The sequence below is a fragment of the Tachyglossus aculeatus genome, chromosome X1 (assembly GCF_015852505.1).
Source record: "Tachyglossus aculeatus isolate mTacAcu1 chromosome X1, mTacAcu1.pri, whole genome shotgun sequence".
Classification (NCBI taxonomy): Eukaryota; Metazoa; Chordata; class Mammalia; order Monotremata; family Tachyglossidae; genus Tachyglossus; species Tachyglossus aculeatus.
Window position 1 is genome coordinate 112,857,722 of NC_052101.1, and position 25,086 is coordinate 112,882,807.

Here is a 25,086-nt window from a genome sequence, read left to right on the forward strand (position 1 = left end):
GAAGTGACTTTTTTTTAATGGCATTTGTTAAGCGCTTACTATGTGCAGAGCACTGTTCTAAGCGCTGGGGGGAGATACAAGGTGATCAAGTTGTCCCACGTGGGGCTCACGGTCTTAATCCCCATTATACAGATGAGGTAGCTGAGGCCCAGAGAAGTTAAGTGACTTGCCCAAGGTCACACAGCAGACATGGGGCAGAGCCGGGATTCGAGCCCACGACCTCTGATTCCAAAGCCCGGGCTCTTTCCATCGAGCCCCGCCGCTTCTCTGTTTATTGTTGTAGCTTCCCAAGCGCCTAGTACAGCGCTCGGCACACAGTGGGCGTTCAATAAATACGACTGAACGACTGACCCAACCAAGTCAGGAGGGCTCAGTCTGGGCCCATTTTTTCCCGCCCAGAGACGCTACGGAAAGCTGGCCCGGGGCAGTTTAGGGAGTGGGGAGGGAGTTCTTCCCTCTTTTGAGTCCCATCGGGTGCCTCAGTGGGTCAACCTTCGGCGGAAGAAACTTTCACGGAAAAGTTCGACCCGAGGTTAATTCTTAACCAGTGCCAACCACGCTGGCAAGGGCAAGGGCTGCTCTATTTGAGGTGCGGCCTGCTGGGCCCTCCACCCTCTCTTCCCTCGCCCTTCCGTCGGAAATCAAGAGGGCAAAAGTTACTTCGATAACGCGGCGGACACTGGTCCTCACTCCCGGAAAAGTCCCACACCTTCACTTTCGGTCCGAGACGCGTGGGAAATCCGGCTGGGCGGCTCCCGCCTTCCCGCAGGGCCATTCATCCACTCGATCGGATTTACTGAGCGCTTACCGCGTGCAGAGCACTGTAGTAAGCGCTTGGGAGGTACAAGTCGGCAGCATAGAGAGACGGTCCCTGCCCGACAACGGGCTCGCGGCCTAGGCGGGGGAGACGGACGACAAAACCGAGCGCGTAGACAGGTGTCAAAATCAGGGCATTCCAAGTCGGGCTCACACCATTCAAAGCCCACCTACCCGCCAAAACACTCGAATAATAATAATAATAATAATAATAATAGTGGCATTTGTTAAGCGCTTACTATGTGCAAAGCACTGTTCTAAGCGCTGGGGAGGATACAAGGTGATGATAATAATAATAGTAATGACGGCATTTGTTAAGCGCTTACTATGTGCAAAGCACTGTTCTAAGCGCTGGGAAGGATACAAGGTGACGATAATAATAATAATAATAATAATAATGGCATTTGTTAAGCGCTTACTATGTGCAAAGCACTGTTCTAAGCACTGGGGAGGATACAAGGTGATAACAATAATAATAGTAATGAAGGCATTTGTTAAGCGCTTACTATGTGCAAAGCACTGTTCTAAGCGCTGGGGAGGATACAAGGTGATAGTAATAATAATGACGGCATTTGTTAAGCACTTACTATGTGCAAAGCACTGTTCTAAGCGCTGGGGAGGATACAAGGTGATAATAATAATAATAGTAATGATGGCATTTGTTAAGCGCTTACTATGTGCAAAGTACTGTTCTAAGCGCTGGGGAGGATACAAGGTGATAATAATAAAAATAATAATGATGGCATTTGTTAAGCGCTTACTATGTGCAAAGCACTGTTCTAAGCGCTGGGGAGGATACAAAGTGATAATAATAATAATAATAATGATGGCATTTGTTAAGCGCTTACTATGTGCAAAGCACTGTTCTAAGCGCTGGGGGAGATACAAAGTGATCGGGTTGTCCCACGGGGGGGGCTCACAGTCAATCCCCATTTTACAGATGAGGTAACTGAGTCACAGAGAAGTGAAGTGACTTGCCCACAGTCACCCAGCTGACAATCGGTGGAGCCGGGATTTGAACCCATGACCACTGACTCCAAAGCGCAGGCTCTTTCCACTGTGCCACGCTGATTTTCAAAAGGTAATCAGGATGTCCCACGGGGGGCTCACAGTCTTCATCCCCATTTTCCAGATGAGGTAACTGAGGCCCAGAGAAGTGAAGTGACTTGCCCAAAGTCCCACAGCTGACAAGTAGCGGGGCTGGGATTAGAACCCACGGGCTTGGGAGTCAGGGGTCACGGGTTCGAATCCCGGCTCCGCCACAAGTCTGCTGTGTGACCTTGGGCAAGTCACTCAATCAATCAATCAATCAATCGTATTTATTGAGCACTTACTGTGTGCAGAGCACTGCACTAAGCGCTTGGGAAGTCCAAGTTGGCAACATCTAGAGACGGTCCCTACCCAACAGTGGGCTCACAGTCTAGAATAACTTAACTTCTCTGAGCCTCAGTTACCTCAGCTGTAAAATGGGGATTAAGATTGTGAGCCCCACGTGGGACAACCTGATCACCTTGTATCGCCCCAGCGCTTAGAAGAGTGCTTTGCACGTAGTAAGCGTTTAACAAATGCCATTATTATTATTATTATAATAATTATTATTATTAAGTACCATAAAAAAACCCTTTGCCAAGCTCCTGGTACAGTGATCTGCACACAATAAACCAACCCCCAAGCCATTCTGGGGAGAGGGAAGGAAAGGGGGCAGGGTTAGTTCTCTGTGCACAGTAAGCGCTCAATAAATACAGTTGATTGATTGATTCATTCAATCGTATTTATTGAGCGCTTCCTGTGTGCAGAGCACTGTACTAAGCGCTTGGGAAGTACAAGTTGCCAACGGATAGAGACGGTCCCTACCTGACAGCAGGCTCACAGTCTAGAAGGGGGAGACAGACAGCAAAACAAAACATCTTAACAAAATACAATAAATAGAACAGTAAATATGTACAAGTAAAATAAATAAATGAATAAGTAAATAAATAAATACATAAATAAATACAGCTCCGTAAAGGAAAGGGGTACCTCAGTCTCGTCTATCTCATCACTCAGGCCCTGCCTCTGGCCCGGAATGCCCTCCCTCCTCAAGTCCAACAGACCATGATTTTGCTCCCGCCTTCAAGGTCAGAAAAAAAAAAGAAATCGCACCTCCTCCAAGAAGCCTCCCCTGATTAAGTCTTCATGTCAATCAATCAATCGTATTTATTGAGCGCTTACTGTGTGCAGAGCACTGTACTAATCAATCAGTCAATCAATCGTATTTATTGAGCGCTTACTGTGTGCAGAGCACTGGACCCAGCGCTTGGGAAGTCCAAGTTGGCAACATCTAGGGACGGTCCCTACCCAACAGTGGGCTCACAGTCTAGAAGGGGGAGACAGAGAACCAAACCAAACGTATTAACAAAATAAAATAAATACAATAGATAAGTACAGTAAAATAAATAGAGTAATAAATATGTACTAAGCGCTTGGGAAGTCCAAGTTGGCAACACAGAAAGATGGTCCCTACCCGACAGCGGGCTCACAGCCTAGAAGGGGGAGACAGAGAACAAAACCAAACATATTAACAAAATAAAATGAATACAATAGATAAGTACAAGTAAAATAAATAGAGTAATAAATATGTACTAAGCGCTTGGGAAGTCCAAGTTGGCAACATAGAGAGACGGTCCCTACCCGACAGCGGGCTCACAGTCTAGAAGGGGGAGACAGAGAACAAAACCAAATATATTAACAAAATACAATAAATACAATAGATAAGTACAAGTAAAATAGAGTAATAAATATGTACTAAGCGCTCGGGACGTCCAAGTTGGCAACATAGAGAGACGGTCCCTACCCGACAGCGGGCTCACAGACTAGAAGGGGGAGACAGACAGCAAAACAAAACATATTAACCAAATAAAATCAAGAGAATAGTAAATATGTACAAAATAAATGAATGAATGAATGAATAAATACATACATACAAACAGACCAGGATTTCTCTCCCACCTTCAAGGTCAGGAAAAAAAAAGAAATCACACCTCCTCCAAGAAGCCTCCCCTGATTAAGTCCTCATTTCAATCAATCAGTCAATCAATCAATCGTATTTAATTGATAAAGCAGGAACAACGGTCTAGGTTTGCTGAGGCCAGAGGTCCCCTTCCCGGGCAGCAGGGAGATCCGAAACTCAGCAGGAGCCGAACTCAAATTTTTCCACAGGTCTCTCTGCTGTTTGTGACTCAGCAGTGGGTCACAGTTCTGGTCATTGCAACACCATCATCATCATCAGAATGATAATTATTACCACACTAATGGTGTGTGCTGAGCACTTATTCTGTGCCGAGCACTGTACTAAGCACCGGGGTAGAGACAGGAGCATCAGGGCGCACCGTCCCACAGGGAGCTCCAAGTCCTTTTCTGCAACTGATTTCCTGTCTCTCTCCCCACCTACCAAACCGCAAACTCCTGTGAGCAGAGATTATTTTTTTTAATGGCAGTTGTCAAGTGCTTACTAGGTGCCAGGTACTGTACTAAGTGCTGGGAAAGATCATCATCAATTATATTTATTGAGCGCTTACTATGCGCAGAACACTTATTTTGCTAATATGTTTTGTTTCATTGTCCGTCTCCCCCTTCTAGACTGTGAGCCCGCTGTTGGGTAGGGACCGTCTCTAGATGTTGTCAACTTGGACTTCCCAAGCGCTTAGTACAGTGCTCTGCACACAGTAAGCGCTCAATAAATACGACTGACTGACTGAATGAATGAATGAATGTACTAAGCAATTGGGAGAGGATGATACAACGGAGTTGGCAGAAATGGTCCCTGCCCACAATGAGTTTACAGTCTAGAGGATAGAGAAGCAGCGTGGCTCAGTGGAAAGAGCCCGCGCTCGGGAGCCAGGTCATGGGTTCGAATCCCAGCTCCACCACTTGTCAGCTGTGTGACCTTGGGCAAGTCACTTAACTTCTCTGAGCCTCAGTTCCCTCATCTGTAAAACGGGGATTAAGACTGTGAGCCCCATGTGGGACAACTTGATCACCTTGTATCCCCCCCCAGCGCTCAGAACAGTGCTTTGCACATAGTAAGAGCTTAACAAATGCCATCATTATTAAATCATATTGAGGGAAAGTCAGATAGCGTTCAGGGGTGATCCACCCCTAACTCCGGGGACAGGGGTCCAGGAGGGCCCCCGTCACCCAGTTCCTCCGAGCGTCCCTGAGCCGGCCGTGGAGGAGATGGAGTCTCGGGCCGGGTGGGCCGGGGCTTCCTTCTCATCCTCATTCAGGGATCGACGATAAGCCGAACAAGACTAGGCTTCCTTTACCATCTCAGCGACTGAGAGTTCATTTCCTCTGCCTTATGTTAATTTCAGTGGACGATAAACAAGTCTGAGGCTGACAAACCCTAACCCCATGGCAGACACCGAGATGATTACGACCTGGGTTGGTTTGCTTTCTCACAGCAGCTCTAACTTTTCTGACCAAAAGCTGACTTTTCCCCCCACAGACCTAAGATTATCGAGCCCGGGCACTTCCAGCAACGGCTTTTTTCAGTAGGAGCCCGGTGTCCAGGAAGGAGTTTGGGGCACACGCAGCTTGGTTTTGCTTTCTAAAAGTCCCCAGCTCCGCCCGGGGGGATCCCTAAGGGCCCAGTGGACCGTGGGGCAGGGAGGAGAAGGGAATTCTGTGGCTGAGAGGTCCTATCCCCACGAGACCCAGCATGAGCTCTAACCCCGGTCCCACTTCGTGGTCATCATCGCACCTGCCGGGCTGAGTCCCTGGACCTCTCTGATGGTCAACTCTGCCGTTGATGGAAGCGGAGGAAAGTTCGGGCGGGTCTCGTCGATGTCACGGCCAGCCCCCCAAACCATGAGGAAGCTGGCCCAATCTACGTCGGGGGACCGACGGGTCAGGACTGCCCAGGCCTCCGCGAGGCCGCAGAAAACGGGCCAGAGCGCAGTCCAGAAATGACTCCAACAAGTTCCCTGCCCCGGCCCGGGTCCTCCACCTTCCCAAGTGCTCTCCTAGCCTTCTTCCCTCCCCCACTTTTCTCCGCCCTGCCCCTCACGTTCAATTTCCCATTTAGAAACATACCTTGCATCTTATCTTTTATCTAGATTTTCCCACAGCTACTTCCTGTGACTTTCTGGTTAGGTTGCCATGGAAATCTATGTTTGCGTGAACTCTGGTTTGGCTACAGGCACGTTCCTTGCCTAGTGACACAATACTTAAGGAGGAGAATCTGGGGGGGGGGGCGGGTGAACATTTTGGACTGTACCCAAAAATGCCTTGAAATGTAGAATTTCTTTTCGTCTTTGAACCGGACGAGCCAACTGGCCACTTCTTATGTAATGATAGCATTTATTAAGCACGTACTATGTGCAAAGCACTGTTCTAAGAGCTTATATAATCCCATATATAAATGCATCTATCTACGTATTAATGTATAGGCTTCCTCTCTCCTTTCCACCCTTTCTCCTGCCTCACCAGGTCCCCTATCTTCATCTGTCTCTCACCCCCGGCCCACTCCGGCGGGAGGCTAGTAGTCTCCTCGCCCGACTGAGTCTTCTCCTTGCCACCCCAGCCCACCCCCAGTCCTGCAAAGCAGCAGCAGCAGCAGCCGCGAGCAGCCTTGCATGAGTCACACCACAATAATACCCCAGTGTTCGGGGCTGCAGAGGAAACACTTCACTAAGTGAGCAAAGCTTTTAAAGGTTATGAAAAATACCTCAGCAGTGCTTGATGCCCGGGCAGGGCTGGGTTTGTTTCATTTCTGGGAACGGTGGGGGGTGGCGGGGGGGGAGTGCGCGAGAACGAAAGAGCAAACTAAGGAAGGGCTTCGGGCGGTCAGAGGCGAGCAGAGAGCAGCAACCCAGGAGAGGTCGGTGGTGGGGGACAATCTGTCAAACTAGACATCTCTAGATGTTGCCGACTTGTACTTCCCAAGCGCTTAGTACAGTGCTCTGCACACAGTAAGCGCTCAATAAATATGATTGAATGAATGAAAGGTGAACCACGCACCCAGCTGAGGCCAAACACCTCTTTTCTTCTCCTTTGTCTCTCTGCATTCGTTCATTCACTCACTCCATCGTCTTTATTGAGCGCTTACTGTGTGCAGAGCACTGTACTAATCGCTTGGAAAGTACAATTCAGAAATAGAGACAATCCCTGCCCACAGTGGGCTTGCAGTCTAGAGGGGGGAGAGACAGACATCAATACAAGTAAACAGGCGTCAATATAAATAGAATATATATAAGTGCTGTGGGGCAGAGAGTGGGGGAAGAGCAAAGGGACTGAGTTAAGGTAATGCAGAAGCTGAGGAACAGGGGGCTTAGTCTGGGAAGGCCTCTTGGAGGAGGTGCGCCTTAGTAGGGCTTTGAAGGGGGGGAAGCGCGATTGTTTGGCAGATTTGAGGAGGGAGGGTGTCCAAGGCCAGAGGCAGGACGTGGCCCAGGGGTCGGCAGCGCGATGGAGGCACGCAGTGAGAAGGTTAGCACCGGAGGAGCGGAGCGTGCGGGCTGGGAGCCTTTGAGCCTCAGAGATGAGGGAAAAGAAGGGAGGGGCCTCGGGTATCCGGGTCTGGACTAGAGCCCGTTCTTAGTAACCCAGGGGACGGCCTGCAGAATTCAAACTCTCAGATCACTAGAGAAGCGCTTTCCGCTGCCGGCCAATTCCAACCCCCTTCTCCGGATTGACAGGAGAGTTTGAGTGGCTTGCCCATCCTGTTGTAGAAGTGCCCGGGGTGCTGTCAATGGCCAAGGACAGCCTGCACTAACAGTAGCAGCGGCAGTCGTAGTAGTGGGGGGGGGTGGAATTCACTGGACACTTACCGAGTGCAATGCACCGCACTAAACACTTGGGAAAGTGCAACAGAAGCTCCCTGCTTACGTGGAACTTCCATTCTAATTTGGGGGGAAGACAGACATAAACACTTATGAAAAGCGGGAGGAGTAGAATGGATAAGCCAGGATGAGAACACACAATGCACAACTGAATAGGCAACTGAACCACAGCAGCACGGCCTAGGGGAAAGAGCCCGGGCCTGGGCATCAGAGGATTTGGGTTCCAATCCCTGCTCTGTCGCTCTCATCTGCTGTGTGACCTTGGGAAAAGTCACTTCGCCTCTCAGGGTCTCAGTTTCCTCATCTTTAAAAAGGGTACAGGGCTACAACTCCCTCCACTTGGACCGTGAGCCCCACATGGGAGAGGGGCTGTGTCCAACGTGATGATCTCGGATCTACCCCGCTTTGAGTACAGCGCTTGGCACAGAGCAAGCATTTAACGGGCACCGTAATTACCATCATACGCATGCTTATGTGAAGATGTAAGCACACGCACGGATTTATACGTATTGAGGATGGGTACGATGGATACGTGGAAGAGGCAGCGGTTGGGTCGAACTGACTTGGGAGTGTTGGGAAGGTTGGGGGCCGAAGCAGGCAGGGCCAGAGTTAGTGAGGCTAGGAGGACTGGAAAGAGCGAGAGTTGGTAGATAGCCAGTGAAGACCGCCGACACGCTAAATCAGCGTGGCTCAGCGGAAAGAGCCCGGGCTTGGGAGTCATCAATCAATCAATCAATCGTATTTATTGAGCGCTTACTGTGTGCAGAGCACTGGACTAAGCGCTTGGGAAGTACAAGTTGGCCACATATACAGTCCCTACCCAACAGTGGGCTCACAGTCTAAAAGGGGGAGACGGAGAACAAAACCAAACATACTAACAAAATAAAATAGAATAGATATGTACAAGTAAAATAAATAAATAAATACATAGAGTAATAAATATGTACAAACATATATACATATATACAGGTGCTGTGGGGAAGGGAAGGAGGTAAGATGGGGGGATGAAGAGGGGGACGAGGGGGAGAGGAAGGAAGGGGCTCAGTCTGGGAAGGCCTCCTGGAGGAGGTGAGCTCTCAGTAGGGCCTTGAAGGGAGGAAGAGAGCTAGCTTGGTGGATGGGCAGAGGGAGGGCATTCCAGGCCCGGGGGATGACGTGAGCCGGGGGTCGATGGCGGGACAGGCGAGAACGAGGTACGGTGAGGAGATTAGCGGCAGAGGAGCGGAGGGTGCAGGGTGGGCTGCAGAAGGAGAGAAGGGAGGTGAGGTAGGAGGGGGCGAGATGATGGACAGCCTTGAAGCCCAGGGTGAGGAGTTTCTGCCTGATGTGCAGGTTGATTGGTAGCCATTGGAGATTTTTGAGGAGGGGAGTGATATGCCCAGAACGTTTCTGGACAAAGACAATCCGGGCAGCAGCGTGAAGTATGGATTGAAGTGGGGAGAGACACGAGGATGGGAGATCAGAGAGAAGGCTGATGCAGTAGTCCAGACTGGATAAGATGAGAGCTTGAATGAGTCATTCATTCATTCATTCAATTGTATTTATTGAGCGATTACTGTGTGCAGAGCACTGTACTAAGTGCTTGGGAAGTACAAGTTGGCAACATATAGAGACGGTCCCTACCCAGCAACGGGCTCACAGTCTAGAAGGGGGAGACAGACAACAAAACAGAACGTGTGGACAGGTGTCAAGTCATCAGAATAAACAGAAGTAAAGCTAGATGCACATCATTAACAAAATAGAATAGTAAATATGTACAAGTAAAATAGAGTAATAAATCTGTACAAACATATACAGGTGCTGTGAGGAGGGGAAGGAGGTAGGGTGGGGGGATGGGGAGGGGGAGAGGAAGGAGGGGGCTCAGTGTGGGAAGGCCTCCTGGAGGAGGTGAGCTCTCAGTAGGGCTCTGAAGGGAAGAAGAGAGCTAGCTTGGCAGATTTGCGGAGGGAAGGCATTCCAGGCCAGGGGGAGGACGTGGGCCGGGGGTCGACGGTGGGACGGGCGAGAATGAGGCCCAGTGAGGAGGTTAGCGGCAGAGGAGTGGAGGGTGCGGGCTGGCCTGGAGAAGGAGAGAAGGGAGGTGAGGTCATGGGTTCTAATCCCGGCTCTGCCACTTGTCAGCTGTGTGACTTTGGGCAAGTCACTTCACTTCTCTGGGCCTCAGTTACCTCATCTGGAAAATGGGGATGAAGACTGGGAGCCCTACGTGGGACAACCTGATCACCGTGTATCCCCCCCCGGCGCTCAGAACAGTGGTTTGCACATAGTAAGCGCTTAACAAATACCATTATTATTATTATTATTTTTACTATTATTAAATCGCTGCGAGCTGGCGGGGAACCTCAAAGCCAATGAGAGGGAGTTTTCGTCTCAGGCAAAGGAAGATGAGCCCTGGGCTGGCCAGCATTTCAGGAAAATGACAGAGACGGTGGCAAGAAGTATGGACCGATATGGGGAGGGGCTGGAGGCAGAGGGACCAGTGAGGTGGCTCATACAACAGTTTAATCGACGCACGTCGAGTGCCTGAACCAGAAGTGACAGATGGAGTGACCCGGGACAAAACTTTGGGGGACTGTACTAAGCGCTGGGGTTGATACACACTAATCAGGTTAAACCCGATCCATATCCCATATGGGGCTCACAGTCTTAATCCCCGCTTTACAGATGAGGGAACTGAGGTACGGAGAACTGAAGGGACTTGCCCATGGTCACACAGCAGACAGGTGGTAGAGTCAGGATTAGAACCCAGATCCTTCTGACTACTAGGCCCAGGCTCTGTATCCATTGTGGATACAATGGGCTCTTCCAGGGCTGAGGCTGGGCTTGCTTTATCTAACCACGTTTCCCATTTTTAGGCCTGGCACATGGACACGCAGACCAAGGGAGGCCGAGAGCTCCGGGAGACCATTCGGAAATCATAAAACTCTGAGAATTTCTGCAGGGCTCTGCTTTTGATAAGCTCCAGGTGTCAATCATCAATCAATCAGCTATATGTATGGTATTGAGCACTTACTGTGTGCAGAGTGCTGGACTAAGTGCGCGGGAGAGCACAATACAACAGACTTGGTGGACGCAATCCCTGCCCACCAGGAGCTTACAGTCTACAGGGGAGACAGATGTTAAAACAGATTACAGAAAGGGGAAATTAGAGTAGGATTAGGGATAGGGGAAATAGAAGAGTTTCCTGGCAAGAGGGTAAGGGCCACTCTAGAAGAGTGGAAGGCACGTGAAACGGCCAGTGGTCTTGGAGCTAAAGAGAATGGTGGGGGGGGGGGGAGCGGGTGGATGGGGGTTTGGAGGGGGGCGGTCATAACGAGGGAGGATGAGGCAGTGGGGAGGGAGCACATTCATACTAAAAGAGGCTGGTCGGAGGGAAGCCTGCAGAGTGTCAGGCTGCACTTGCCAATCCATCTCATTCATTAAAATTAAGTCCCTGAATTTACAATGAAATCCAATTTTCCTCCAAGGAAGCTAGGCCGGACAAAGGTTAGCAGGCCGCACCGGGATTCGCCATCATTTCCTGGAATCTTCAGAAAGCCCCGGGTGATGATTAGTGGGATTGTGGGCAGGAATGAAGGGTAAATAGCCAAGGGAAACCGGGACTCCGGGAGGGGACCGAAAGCCCTGGGGAAAAGCTGAGCAAATGGAAAAGGGAGAGAAGCCGCGTTCACGCTTGCAACCTCTGCCCAGCCTCATTCATTCATTCATTCGATCGTATTTATTGAGCGCTTACCGTGTGTAGAGCACGGTACTAAGCGCTTGGGAAGTACAAGTTGGCAACATCCACGGGGAGCCCAGGGAACCCGGGAGCGCAGGCCGGGAAAGGCGTACAGAGATAGTGGGGAGGGAAGACAGAAGCGTCTGGGTGAGGACTGCTTTTCGAAGACTTCCTGCACAGGCTTCAGGAGCTTCTGCCGGCTGCTCCTTGACCCCTAAACGGAAAGATGGCCCAGGTGCGCCTGAGCTCTGGCCGGGCCAACGGGAAGTAGCTCAGGGTCTTGAGGAAGGGGTGTCCCTTCTCCAAACGCCACCTCTCCACCCCCGGTCCCTGGCCCCAAACCCCCACTTGGTCCCGGCTGCGCTGGCAGGTGAGGTCGACTCCCCACTCCTAGGATGAGGGATGAAACTGGGGCAGCCCGGCATCAGGGAGTAGAGGCTTGGGAGGCTGAGCTCCTGCCCACCTCCATCCCACAGACAGAGTGAGGCCAGGAATGGAAATTTGGCTCCCCCCAATTCTACCTTTCCAGAGATAGATTGAACGCCCATGGAAAGTTCTTTCTCCCTTCATTGTGGGTCAGACTCCTGGGAGCCCCACCACCCTGGGGCCCAGGGCCAAGTAAAACAGAGTAGGATCCCCAAGCTGCTCACACCTGGAAAACTGAGCTCTAATGCCGGGGAAGCGGCATTGGCCTTCCTAACGCTGAGCATTTGGGCCGGGTGAAACTCAGGCAGGACTTGTCTGTGTCCTGAGATTGGAATGTGTTTGGATGTGGCTGGGAGGTTGTGGATGGGGGTGGAGGGGCATGGAGGGGAGGGAAGGCAGGAGGGAGGGACACGTTTTGTCCGTGTCCTCTCTTCCATCTCGGCTGAGCTGACTGTCTCCTCGACCCTCCCACCACGGCTGAGGTGGAAGCTCACTGTGGGCGGGGAACGTGTCTGTTTATGGTTATATTGTACTCTCCCAAGTGCTTAGTACAGTGCTCTGCATACAATAAGTGCTTAATAAATAGAATTTGAATCAACGTGGCACTCTCTGCCTGTCCCACACCGGGCCTAGTAGAAAAATTGCCACTGGATCTTATCATTCTTCCCCTCCAGGGCCAAATGAGCCAGCCAGCATCTGCAGCCTCGCCTTCCTGTGTTCTCGATCGCCCTCCCCTCCAATCAATCAGTCAATCAATCAGTCATATTTATTGAGCGCTTACTGTGTGCAGAGCACTGGACTAAGCGCTTGGGAAGTACAAGTCGGCATCATACAGAGACGGTCCCTACCCAACAGTGGGCTCACAGTCTAGAAGGGGGAGACAGAGAACAAAACATATTAACAAAATAAAATAAATAGAATCGATATGTACAAGTAAAATAGAGTAATAAATCGTACAAACATATATACAGGTGCTGTGGGGAAGGGAAGGAGGTAAGGCGGGGGGGGATGGAGAGGGGGAGAAGGGGGAGAGGAGCCAACCAAGCCAACCACCTTCCTTCCCCGCTGCCAAAGGCCGGGCCCCAACCGGCTCCCCTCCCCAGCAGCGAGGAGACCCCATCAATCAATCAATCAATCGTATTTATTGAGCGCTTACTGTGTGCAGAGCACTGTACTAAGCACTTGGGAAGTACAAGTTGGCAACATATAGAGACGGTCCCTACCCAACAGTGGGCTCACAGTCTTCACCATCCTGGCAGGAAAGAGCGGCACCTGGAGCACGGGGCCTCCTAGATCCTCGGGAAGGCTGGTGGCTGCGGCAGTGGCCGCTTTGGACTCGGAATCAAGAGGAGAAGTTCTGCTCCTCTACCCGCAGCTCCCTACTCGCTTTTGTTTTATGTGAAGTGCATATTTGTCCTTGTCCCTTTAGGCTGTTTCGGTGTTGCACTGTTGTCTGTCTCCAGTCCTCCCCCCACGTCTATATTCAAAGATGGTGAGCCCTTGTGGGACAGGGTCCGTATATCTCCCACCTGTGTACGTTCCCAGCACTTAGCACAGTGCTCAGCCCACGGTAAACGCTTAATAAATCCCATTACTACTACTGAAAGGGATTTAGTGAACATTCAGAAGCGATCAAAGCCACGGAGAGAAAATGTCAACTAATAACAATAATTGCGGTTGTTTAGCACTTGGTGCCCAGCACTGTACTAAGCGCCGTGGTAGATACTAGGTCATCGGGTCCTTCATGGGGCTCACAGTCTAAGCACGAAGAAATAATAATGATGATGGCATTTATTAAGCGCTTACTATGTGCAAAGCAGGCAGGGACTCCCCATTTTGTGGATGAGGGAACTGAGGTACAGAGAAGTGAAGCGACTTGCCCAAGGTCATGCAGCGGGTTTGTGGTGGAACCCGGACGTAAACCCAGGGCTTCTGACTCCCAAGCCTGAGCTCTTTTTCACTAGGCCACGCTCTCTCTTCTCAAAACAAGGCCACCCACTGCAACTGGGCCCAAATAACTGAATGGAGTTCTCAGGAAATGCCGCCACTTCAGAGGCATCAGGAAACGGTCATCCGGGCTGGAAAATACAACTCCGTGGGAAGGGGCCGCAGGGGGAGGGAGGGGAAGTATGCTGCTAAAGTTTGGTGTACCAAGCAGACCAGCATTTTTCCAACCAAGAGCGTCGTGTGGAGGGCTGAGGAAGAAGAGACAAACCAACCAAACAAAAAAAAAACTAGAGTGGTATCACCGATTCCAGCCAGGGAGAAATGTGGTGTCATTTTCTGGCCCACTGCGGATCGATCAATCGGCGGTATTTATTTATTGGGGGCTCACTTTGTGCAGAGTTGGTAGACACGTTTTCTGCCCACAAGCGACAGAGTCTAGAGGGGGAGACGGACGTGAAAACCAATTACGGATACGGACGTCAGTGCTGGGGAGCTGAGGGTGGGTGGCAAATATCAAGGGTTAAAGGGTCTAGATCTAAGTGCCCAGACGAAGTAAAGGGAGAGGGAGCAAGGGAACTGAGAGTTTATTTGGTGAAGGCCTCTTGGAGGAGATGCGATTTTAGGAGGGCTTTGAAGAGCGGAGCATACCGACAAGAGGAATAGTTGCCTTCAGCATCCAATCTGACTCATCTTTCCTTCACCCAGTGGAAAAGGGGACAGAATCCACTCCCACAGGAAGTCACGCAGTGGGAAAATATCGGCAGGTTCAAAAGGGGTTCGGATCGACGGTCCATTATGAGTCACCAGAGGAAAAGTTAGAGATGTAAAAAGGGAAAGTCAGTTGGTCCAGGAGGGCGGCTTTAACACAGTCCTCCTGGTGCCCCGGTGCGAGGGGACTGTCCATCTGTAATCACGACGACTGAGTGTCCAGGAGGGCGGGCTGCACACGGTTCCCCCAAGCATCCTGGTGCCACGTCAGAGAGAGAACCCTGAACGTGGATCTGACCGGTAGTATTAATAATAATAATTGTGGTATTTGTTAAGCACTTACTATGCACCAGGCACTGGGGTGGACACAAGCAAATCGGGTTGCACATGGTCCCTGTCCGGCCTGGGGCACACAGTCTTAATCCCCATTATGCAGATGAGGTAACTGAGGCCCAGAGAAGTGAAGTGACTTGCCCAAGGCCACACAGAGGACAAGTGGCAGAGCTGGAATTCGAAGCCGTGATCTTCGGACTCCCAAGCCCGTGCTCTATTCACTGTATGACGCTGCTTCCCATTCCTTGGTCCAATGGCTCGGTGATGATTCTCTCCCTCTAGACTGCGAGCTCTGTGAGGGACAGAGACTGGGCCCACCCCAAGTACCTCATAACTTTTCCCCTGCCCCCGGCACCGCTTCGCACGGTGGAAGCTTTCGATCAGTCCCATCTTTACAAGTACCACCGTAACTCACAGGGACAAGGCCTTTTTTCCTGGTTTCCTTCTTGGGGTTGGGGGAAGCAGGGGGTAGTGAAGAGGTTCAAGCGACCAGGTCACGCAACGGGCCCCGGTGCCATCGGTGTTGACCCTTTCCCGCTGGGCACTTGGGAGTGCACCGGTGAAGGACGGGCCACCGAGCTCCTCTTGAGGAACCTTTCCCGAGCTCCGGCTTACAGGGCCACGGCCGCTTCCCAAGCCGGGGCTCTCCAACGACGGAGCCGCCCGGAGGGCCTGCCCCACAGACTGCAGCGTGTTGGTCAACCACCACATCGGGAAGCTCCGCCAGACCACACCGAATCCCTCTCTTTAATCCCTCTCACTCCAAACCTCTCCTCTTCAGTGCTCCAGCCCCCCAAACTCTGGGTCTCCCCTCCGCCCCGGTCAGCCTAGCCCATAGCCCCTTTCCCCAACCTCGTAGCCCTTGAGGGAGCTGGCGGGTCGTTCATCTTCTGGGGCAGGAACACAAAGACACAGATGGAGGCAGGGTGGGGAGGAGAGGTATTCCACTACTTATGGTATCTGTTTCAGCCCCAGTGGGTAAACTGGGAGGATGCAGGGGGCAAAAAAAAGGCTCAAGATGCCATCAGGTCATTTTTCAAAATGGGCAGCACGGCAGAGTCTGGGTGCCGTTTGTGGTCTGGGGAGAAACAAAGGCCAGGATGTTTCTCCTGTTATCTTTGTTGCTCTCCATGACCGAGCACCCCTCCCACCCCCTAACCCGGGGCCCATCTCGCCAACCGCCATCGGGCGGGCCTCACCTATGACGGGCCCCGGACGTTCCAGCTCGAAGTGGCCCAGGCCTGGGTCGTCCGGGCCCATCATCACCCTGTTGGTTTCCACACGGGCCCCGTTTAGCGACTGCCATCAGAAAGGGCGATCACTTTGTTAGTTTGATAGATGCCAGGGGCCCGACAAGCTTGGCAAAACAGAAGAGGGTGCACGTAGAGGAGGAGGGCTGGGCAAACGAGCTTTCTGACGCCCTCACTTCTCCCCATTTTGTCTGAGGGGGGGCCCACTAACAAAGCCCAAATTTGGGCATCCACGGGTTTGTTGGGATTCTTCTGGATCAAGGGCTAAAGGAGTTTCTGAAAACCGGGGGGGGGGGGGGGACAGGGGAAACCAAAAGAGAGAAAATGAAAGCTGGTCTGGTTCTCCAAACATCTGGGTACCGTTACCAGCCAGGGAGGAAGGAGGAAAACCAAGAGGGAATCAGATCCCTCCCATTCTAGTGCTTCAAGTCTCAGCCAAACCCTCCCTCGGGTCTGCTTCACTGGACAGCTGGGAACACTTCAGATTCCCATTTTCATTCATTTTGTTGGGAGCGTATCCTCATTCTCCCCAGGACACCTGAAGTCACCGGTCCCCGAGAGGCCGGAATTGACACAATACTGGGCTGTCACAGGACAGCAGAAGCCCCATTTACCACTTCTATAAAATCAGAGGTGTTCTACAAGAGAAAGAGAGGTAGCTGTCAAAGACCCAAGGAAGCTCTCATGGAAGGGAAGTTGGAAGGGGGAGAAATTTAGGTCAGACAGCCCATTGGTTCCTCGGTGACTGGGAAGCTGGTCGGAAATACTCTAAGGATGTAACAACGATTTGAAGAAGTGGAGCAGAGGTAAACAGACCCAGATGGGTTGGGGGGATGGAGGAAGATAGAGAAAGCTCTCTCTCTCTCTCTCTTTCTTTCTCTCACCAGGAATGGGAGTCACCCCATCACAGCACACTACTGGTCCAGCTTATCCAGTAGCAAGTGGGAATTCTCCTGGCTGCTTCTGTATCAGCCTGTACAGTGCTGTGGCCATTCGGGGGGAAGAGGAAAAGGGGGAGCCGGGGGTGGGGCTGGGGGGGGCATCATGACCTCCACAGTCAAACAGCTTACGCCTCAGAGTCTGAGATTTGATTCCCTTTGGTTTAGAGCACAGTGCTAAGAACCCTAGGTGTGGTCAGAAAGGGAGCCAGCTACTTTGTTTTCCAAAAACCCAGAAGCAGGGTCTCTCTGAGCAAGGCATTCCCCCCAGTACCCGCTTCTCTCTCCAACCCGGCCCGAGGAAGGCGGCCGAGCTGCGCTCCTTTCGGCCAGTCGCCTGAGATCGGCCACCCCTGCTACCACCGATCCTGCAACCCTCCGGGTGGGGAACTGGGAGTGCGCCCCAGAAAATGTCAGGGCAGAGCAGGATGAGTTTTTGAAGGAAACGGTCTGGCCCTCTCCTCCTCTGGCTTCTCTCGGCTCACGAGGCTTCTTCTAGAGCCGATCCAGAGGGGTCGGCTCCGAGCATCTCCCTACCCAACCGAACCTCCAAATCGAAGCGATCGGCCGATGGTACGGCCGTGCGAATCTCTTTTCTCTGGGGACGTGCTAGAGTCAAAGAGCTTCACACCGACCTTGCTCAGGGTTGTTGGCACGCCCAACCCGGGATGACCAATGAATCGGTCAATCGCTGGCATCTGAACGCCTACAGCATGCAGAGCTCCAGACTACGGACTTGGGAGAAGCACAACAGACCCAGGAGACCCGATCCCTACCCACACGGGCTTACAATCTAACGGTAGGGAGACAGTCACAGTTTACAGTTAGGAGGTAGGAGGGCTTAAATAGTGGAGTATGTAAATCACAGCAGACAAAAGTGCCAAGGGAGGCTGCGAATGCCAAAGTGCTGAGGTGAGGGGTGGTGCGGTGCTTCCTGGGGAGAAGATACATCTGGGAAAGTTTCCTGGAGGGGGTGAGGTTTCAGAAGGGCTCTGAATACGGGGGGGGGCTGGGGCCAGGAAGATTTGAAGGGGAGAGGGGACCCTAAGGGGGAGGAATGGTGTGAGCCAGGGGTTGGAGGTGGGGAAGAGGAGCTTGGGAGGTACACACAGCACGAGCTGGGTTGTGGCGGATGAGAGACGAGAATGGGTAAGTGCGGGGGAGTGGGCGGACAGAGTGACTTCGAGCCAATGGGCAGGGGCTTCTCTTTGACGGAGAGGAATGGGTAACCACTGGAGGTTTCTGAGGAGAGGAAAGACGCAGGCAGAGCGACATTTTAGAAGGACACGGAGCAGAGAGGGGAAAGGCCGGAGGCGGAGAAACCAGCGAGGCGGTCGACGCAGCAGTGTAGCTGGGACCCGAGGAGCACCCGGCTCAGGGTGGCGGCCGTTTGGATGGAGAGGGAGGGGCGAGGGGGTGGAGAGACTCTGCCGTCTCACGGAGAACGGGCAGGGGTCAGAGCTGTTCTCAGACGCCTCCTGGGCCCGACACACCCGCAATGATGGCGCAGATGGCGCCGCCTCAGAGCTCTTGGGGCCTGCTCTGGTGGGAATCCACGCACTGATTCAGCCCGTTCATCTCCGGGGCTCCCCCCGTCTTACAGGGGAGTCGTGGTTATCCCTACGTGTTCAATCCGCTCAGCCTCAAAAGGCCCTTAAAAAAAAAAAAGCCTCTCAGATCACAGGACCACTTCATCTCTGGCCTAATTGATGGCATCTGAGCGGAAAGCTCTCATATGCCTTGCCAGTTAGTAGCATTTCAATTCACGGGGCGTTTAGGAAAAATCACTTTGTCTTCCAAGTGGCACCGACTGTAATCCAGAGGGTTGTTTGCCCAGGCTCACGGGCACTGATGTCCAGTGGAGAGGTCAGGCTGACTGGGACCAGGAATAGGGGAGGAGGGTGCAGCTGGCAATATACCCCTGGTGCTCAAGATGCTTTTTACCACACCCCCAGAGGAAAGCAGCAGATACCCTAGCTCCCTGCACCCAACACCTAGGTGATATTGCCCAGGAGGAGAAGTGCGGCTTCTCGTAAAGGGCGAAGCGCACGGATCTTGAAAGCCCTCCGCCAAACCCACAGCCGGGACCGGAGCGAGGATGCTCGGCTTCCCAGTCCCGGCCCTCCCTCTGGGGGCTTGTGTGCCATCTCTCAGGCCGGAGGCTATTTGAGAGCGGGGATCGCAGGCACCTCACCTGAAAAATCGGCCTGGGGTACAGGAGACGTCCCAGCCATCTGGTGAACCCGGGGAGCAGGAAGTCAATCAGTCAAACCTTAGGATTTCAGTGCTTACTGAGTACGAAGCACTTGGGAGAGTACAATATAGCAATATAACAGACATTCCCTGCCTGCGATGAGCTTACAGTCTAGAGGGGGGAGACAGACAATAATATAAGAAAATTAATTACACATAGCTCGATCCCCAATAACCCTACAAGGGGCCCAATTTGGGAGAAGGCTGACAGACAGAGGAAGGAGCAAGGTCTTAATAATATATCCTGCTATTTATGTAGCACTTTTTCATCTTCTCAAAGCACGTCCATCACATCGATCTCACCTCACCCTTCCCAACGTCCCCATGAGGTTGGGAGGGGCAGGCATCGTTCTCCTCATTCCACCGACGAGGAAGCGGAAGCCCAGAGAGGCGAAGTGATTTGTCCAAGGTTACCCAGCAGATCGGGGCAGAGCCAGGACCAGAATCTAAGTCTCCTGGACCCCTAGCCCCACGCACTTTCTGCTAGACCAGGTGGCCTTGTATGGGCCCCTTCTCCCCGTCTACCTGAATGCCAAGAAGTGCAGGCTCCCAAATCGCCGCCCGACTACTCCAAAATTGCCCGTGCGGCCTGTCTGGGACCTCTGGGCAGCTTTAAGCACTATACCCGCATCCCTGGTGTGATCCAAGTGCCTACTGGTTGCAGAGGGCAGTGCCGGGTGCCCACCTAGCACGTGCACAACACTGGACTAAGCACCCGGGGGACCCAAAAAAGTGATCGCCACCCTCAACCAGTCAATCGGTGGTCTTTACTGGGCGCTGACTGTGGGCGGAGTGCTGGACTGTGCCCTGGGGACCCAAAAGAGTCATCGCCACCCACGAGTCAATCAATGGTGTTTACTGGGCGCCGACTGCGTGTGAAGCGCCATACTGTAAGGAACTGATCGTCTCCTGGGGGATGACAAACAGAAATGGGACCCGTGTATCCGTGTTAAAACAGAGTAGAGTAAAACTAGGCCCACCTGGTACTATGAACGAATAAGATGCCTGTCTACCTGTTTTGTCCCGTTTTGTCGTCTTTCTCCACCCTTCTAGACTGTGAGCCCGTTGTTGGGTATGGATTGTCCCTATCTGTTGCCAAATTGTACTTTCCAAGCGCTTAGTACAGTGCTCTGCCCACAGTAGGCGCTCAATAAATACGATTGAATAAATGAATGAATAAGTGAACACACAGCGGAGTGCCAAGTTTGACGGTCGGGGTGGGGTGGTGGTGGAGGGGAGCCTGGGTCATTGGGGAGGTCGGAGAGGTGATGGTTTAGGAGACTTCGAAGGCGAGGGAGTGGCGGGAGAGTTGAGCGTGAGGGATGCCGAGGCTTGCCCTGGAGGAGCGGAGAGTGCCAGTTGGGGTGTAGCGGGAAAAGAGAGTGGACGGCCGGAGGGAGAGAGCAACCAGACCTCTTGGAGGAGGGGAGTGCTGGGCTCTGATCAGCATTTTCCAGGATCAGGGAGCAAACAGAGTCCTGGCAGCCGTGTACACCACAAAATGTAGCGGGAGACATCACTGAGCAGTGCCGGCGGCCCGGCTGCCCCTCCGGGAGCTTTGCCCCGGCAGGGCTCTCGACTGTTCTTCCCGTCCTGCTTACGCCATCCCCAGGAGCTCCTCCCGGCTAGCTGCGCTCTCGGGGGGATTCGACGGGGGCAACGACGGCAACTCTGCAGGCCAGGCCCCCAGCCAGCTATCACACACAAATTCCCAGCCGATGGGAGAAGATTAACCATCTTAGGGCAAAGTTAGGTCGCCGGGGAAGACTTATCGCCTCAACCTGGAAAATCGACCTTCGCACAAGAAGCTTCCAGAAGTGTTTCCGCAAAACCGAAGTCACCTGCCGTCACCTCGCTCGGGGAGGGAGGAAAGGGGGCAGCCCTACGCCAAGTCCTGCCCACCTCCATCTCCGACGCCAAGCCCCGAACCAAGACTCCTGGTGCTTCTCGGAGCTCGAATCCCACCCTCGCCACAGGCGCAGCCCCGCCACGCGTTCTCCGCTCCCAGAGGCGGCTTGCTTCCCCTTCCACAGAAATCTCGACTAAATTGAACCCCACGCTCGGGAGGCGACGTCTCGGCCTGATCTGCCTCCGCTCCAGAAGCCCCCCCGGAATTCTTTGGGCCGGCGGCGTTCGCGCACCCCTGAAGACGCAACAGACGGGAGACTGCAGGAGAGCAGAGAACCTACCTGAGCAAAATCGTCATTGGGGGGTAAGTTGGAGGAGCCCACGGGTCCACAGCTGGTGTCTTGACACTGTCTGCTGATGGAATTTGCGTAGGTGAAAGGGGTGCTCAAATACTGCCTGGGAAGAGAGAGGACAAAAGATGGTTTCAGCGGTCGGTCGGAGGCCGAGGCTTGGTTTGTCGCGTTGACAGAGGCGGGCCAGCGGCCCAGTTGGCGATCCTGCTCCTGGACTCCATCGCCAAGCGCCACCTCCACAGCTCCAGGTGCCGCCCCTTCGCTCACGCAGGGCTTCCCGTTCTCCCTCAAAGCCCACCTCCCCTGATTCTGGATGCATTCCCGATGGCTCCGAAAACAACACAATGCTTAGGATGGCTCTGTCCCCGCCCCCTGGCAGAGCACCCCCGCCCCACCAAACGTGCAAAGGAAGTACTCAACCGCAGCCCGGAACATCTCAAGGCCCCGTCTGAAAGCTTGCCAAGTCGCACCTATTGGGAAGCCCCGGGGGTGGGAGCCCTACTATTAGCTGACGGAGGGGGAAGAACGCCGGCAGCCGGGGACACGCGTCACGCCGAGGCCGCCGCGCGTCGTCGTCATCCAAGGTCCCGAAACCCTGACGGGTGAGCAGGAAGAAGGAGTCCAACGCTCAGCCCCCCGCAAACGGGGGAAAGCCGTAGTCTATACGAGTAGGGCACCGCGCAGCCTGGCCTAGTGGAAAGAGCGCGGGCTGGGGAAGCAGAGGACCTGGGTTTTAATCCTGGCTCAGCCAACTGCTTGCTGTTTGACCTTGGGCAACTCACTTCACTTTTCCGGATCTCAGCTTCTTCATCTGCAAAATAGGGCCTCCAATCCTACTCCTTCCCACTTAGACCGTGAGCCCCATGTGGGAACGGGACCGTGTCCAACCTGATTTAATATGCACCTATCCCAGCGCTTAGAACAGCGCTTGATACGCAGGAAACACTTACAGTGATAATTATAAAAAGCAATAATTAGGTCACAACCTAGGAGCCACCGGGTGCCTAGGAATTCCCAGCCGAGCGCGTCAGGGCTCGATTCCAGGAAGGAAGGAGGATGGCCTGCGTGCCATCAGCTCAGTGTTCAGCCACCCCCAGCATGGCGGGAGGGTGGGTGCCCACCCGCTCTCCTTTTCTCTCTCTCTCTCTCTCCTTCCCTCCCTCCCTCCCTCTTTCCCCAGCTCACCCTGCAGGGACCAGCGTGGGGCAGGCCGATCTTCTCGTTTCTAGCCCGGGCAGAGCGCTACCTCCGAAAGGGAAGTCTGCGCTGGCCCGGTCCCCAGCTTGGGCCCAAACGAACCACTCACTCAAGTCCATCAGGCCGCCCCTTCCCCCGGCCAGCCACCTGGCCTCTGACTTTTCAGCCGCCCGGCCCAAGGAGCTTCCTCCCGGACAGATGTTCAGCTTCAGGTTTCAGAAGCAAAAGTGAAAGAACTTACAGAAGTCGCCCAAGCATTCAAACTGAGAATGACGGCCCAACCGCCCCCAGACAGCCGGATGCCTGACGGTTCCCGGGACTGGGCCTCGAGCTCTGAGGAAAGGAGTTCCCAAACCGAACGAGCTAACTAAAGAACTGAGCTGGGACAGCCAGTCAGACGCTCTCCCATCTGCCGCACCGGCACGTGCCATCACATGGACCTTTCCCACTCACGGATCTCACGCAAAATACAGGCAGAGGGCAACTACTCTGTAGTATCGATCTCACTGCAAGGCCGGGACAGGACAGAAAGCACCCGGGCCCCCAGAGCGACCCCGCACGCCACCATTAAATAAGACCTTATCAGCCCACTTCCTTCCAGGTTCTCACTGATTTGTCTCGCTAAATGCTCGCCTTTCCGTCCCCTAGAAAGCTGAACTGAGCCATCCAGGTCAAAGGGAAATCAACATCCTGGGGAGGCAGGGGGGATGCGTGTGTTGCTGCTTTCTGTGGAGGGACCACAGAGCCGGAGCACGCACACTGGTTTTCCTTACGGGGGTCGGCAGAAGGATCTGACCCATCTAACACCAGGGCTGCCTGTCAGTATCCCACCCAGTCATCCAACTGAACCAAATGGCAGAAGGGTGAGAGGGGTGGAGGGGATGGTTGGGCAGGGAACTAGAGTCATCTCCCCAGGGCAACTCTTTGGGCATTTTATTTTTATTAATAATAATAATAGTAATTGTATTTGTTGGCACTCACTATGTGTTGGGCACTGTACTAAGCACTGGGGTGAATACAAGCAAATCAGGCTGGACACAGTCCATGTCCCATAAGGGGCTCACAATCTTAACCCCCATTTTACAGATGAGGTAACTGAAGCCCAGGAAGGGAAGTGACACGCCCAAGATCACCCAGCAGACCAGTGGCAGAGCCAGAATTAGAAGCCAGGTCCTTCTGACTCTAAGACCTGTGCTCTATCCACTAGGCCATGCTGCTTCTACTTTCTAAACTGGATGCCCAAAGGCAAAATGCTGGCCTGGACCAAAAGAAAAGGCTCCCTGCAGAGGAAACCTCAGGGCCCTTCCCAGGCTGGGACGGGCAAGCAGAGCTCCCGTTGTCGTACCTAGAGCGGATTTGGATCTGGCTCCCAGGGCACCACCAGGAAGCCCGGTGGGGAGGGACGGGTGGAACAAACCCGCTTTGCCGGCTGCCGTGCCAGTGGCAGAATCTTGGGCCGGACGGACTGCGGGCCGGACCCAAGGATCAGTGGCACTCGCCCTGGTCTTACGAAGGGCAGAGGGACCCAAGACCATCAGGAACCCGCTGCTTTTCCTCCCTCAAAGGAACGGTCAGCCCAGCCTGGCAAGCTCTGGCAATAATGAGCTCTGAGATGGCACGCCCTGACTCAAAGGGTCAGGGGAGGGGTCTGATGGGCCACAGACGGCCCCCGACTAGGCAGATCAGGGAGCACAAAGAACCCAGCGGAACAGTGGCTGCCTTGGGACCGAATCTCCACGAACCCAGACAGAAGTGCAGAGTAGAGGGAGAACGGACTGGAGTCCGCACGACATCTCATCTGAAATGACAGCAGCTTGTGGGTCACAGCATTCTTATGCGGGGGGGCGGGGGGGGGGGGGAATACTCCAAGCACACTGGAGTTGTATTTGAGGATCATTTCAATGAAACAAACACTCATTGAAGTGAAATCTAACAGCTGCTACAGCCAACGTGGTCAGTGGTCTTCTCCACAAAGAGAACTCGGGTTTGTTTGGGAGAGCAAATGAGGCCTAGAGAGGTTGTCCGGTGGGCCGGGACCCCAGGTTTGCACAGAGCTGCATTCTTCCAAAGCTCCTTCAGCACCCCAGTGCGGTGGAGGGGGGTGCCCAGCCCAGCCCCCCACCCCCCGCATACCAGCCTCCTCCCTCCCAAAGACAGCAGGCTCGGCCCCAACATTAGCTCTATTTAAAGCCTCCCCGCCCAGGGCGAGGCTGGAGGGCACGTGGGCACTGTCAAACTGGCTCCCAAGTCCTCTCCTTGCTCTGAGGGGTACAACTGACAGCCCTGGACACCCACCGGCCCCCCCGAAATCCAAAGACCTTCAAAGCCCCCGCAGTCCCCGGGGCCGGGTCGGAGAACAGTTCAGCCTGAAGGTGGGGAGGTGGGGAGATGACCTCTGAGGTCTCTTTCCAGGGCTACTTCCGTAAGTCAACCGGGAATGGGTAGGTGGGGGCCTGTGAGCAGGGGGTAGAAAGAGGA

General features: G+C 53.4%; 1 protein-coding gene across 1 annotated transcript in view; it reads right to left on the minus strand.

Annotated features, from left to right (window-relative positions):
* Nucleotides 1–25,086, minus strand: part of SBNO2 (strawberry notch homolog 2) — a 141,543-nt gene that overhangs the window by 75,717 nt on the left and 40,740 nt on the right. The window contains exon 4 of the mRNA XM_038772442.1: nucleotides 21,400–21,514. Within this exon, the coding sequence (XP_038628370.1) occupies nucleotides 21,400–21,514 (115 nt within the window). The remainder of the gene's footprint in view (nucleotides 1–21,399; nucleotides 21,515–25,086) is intronic.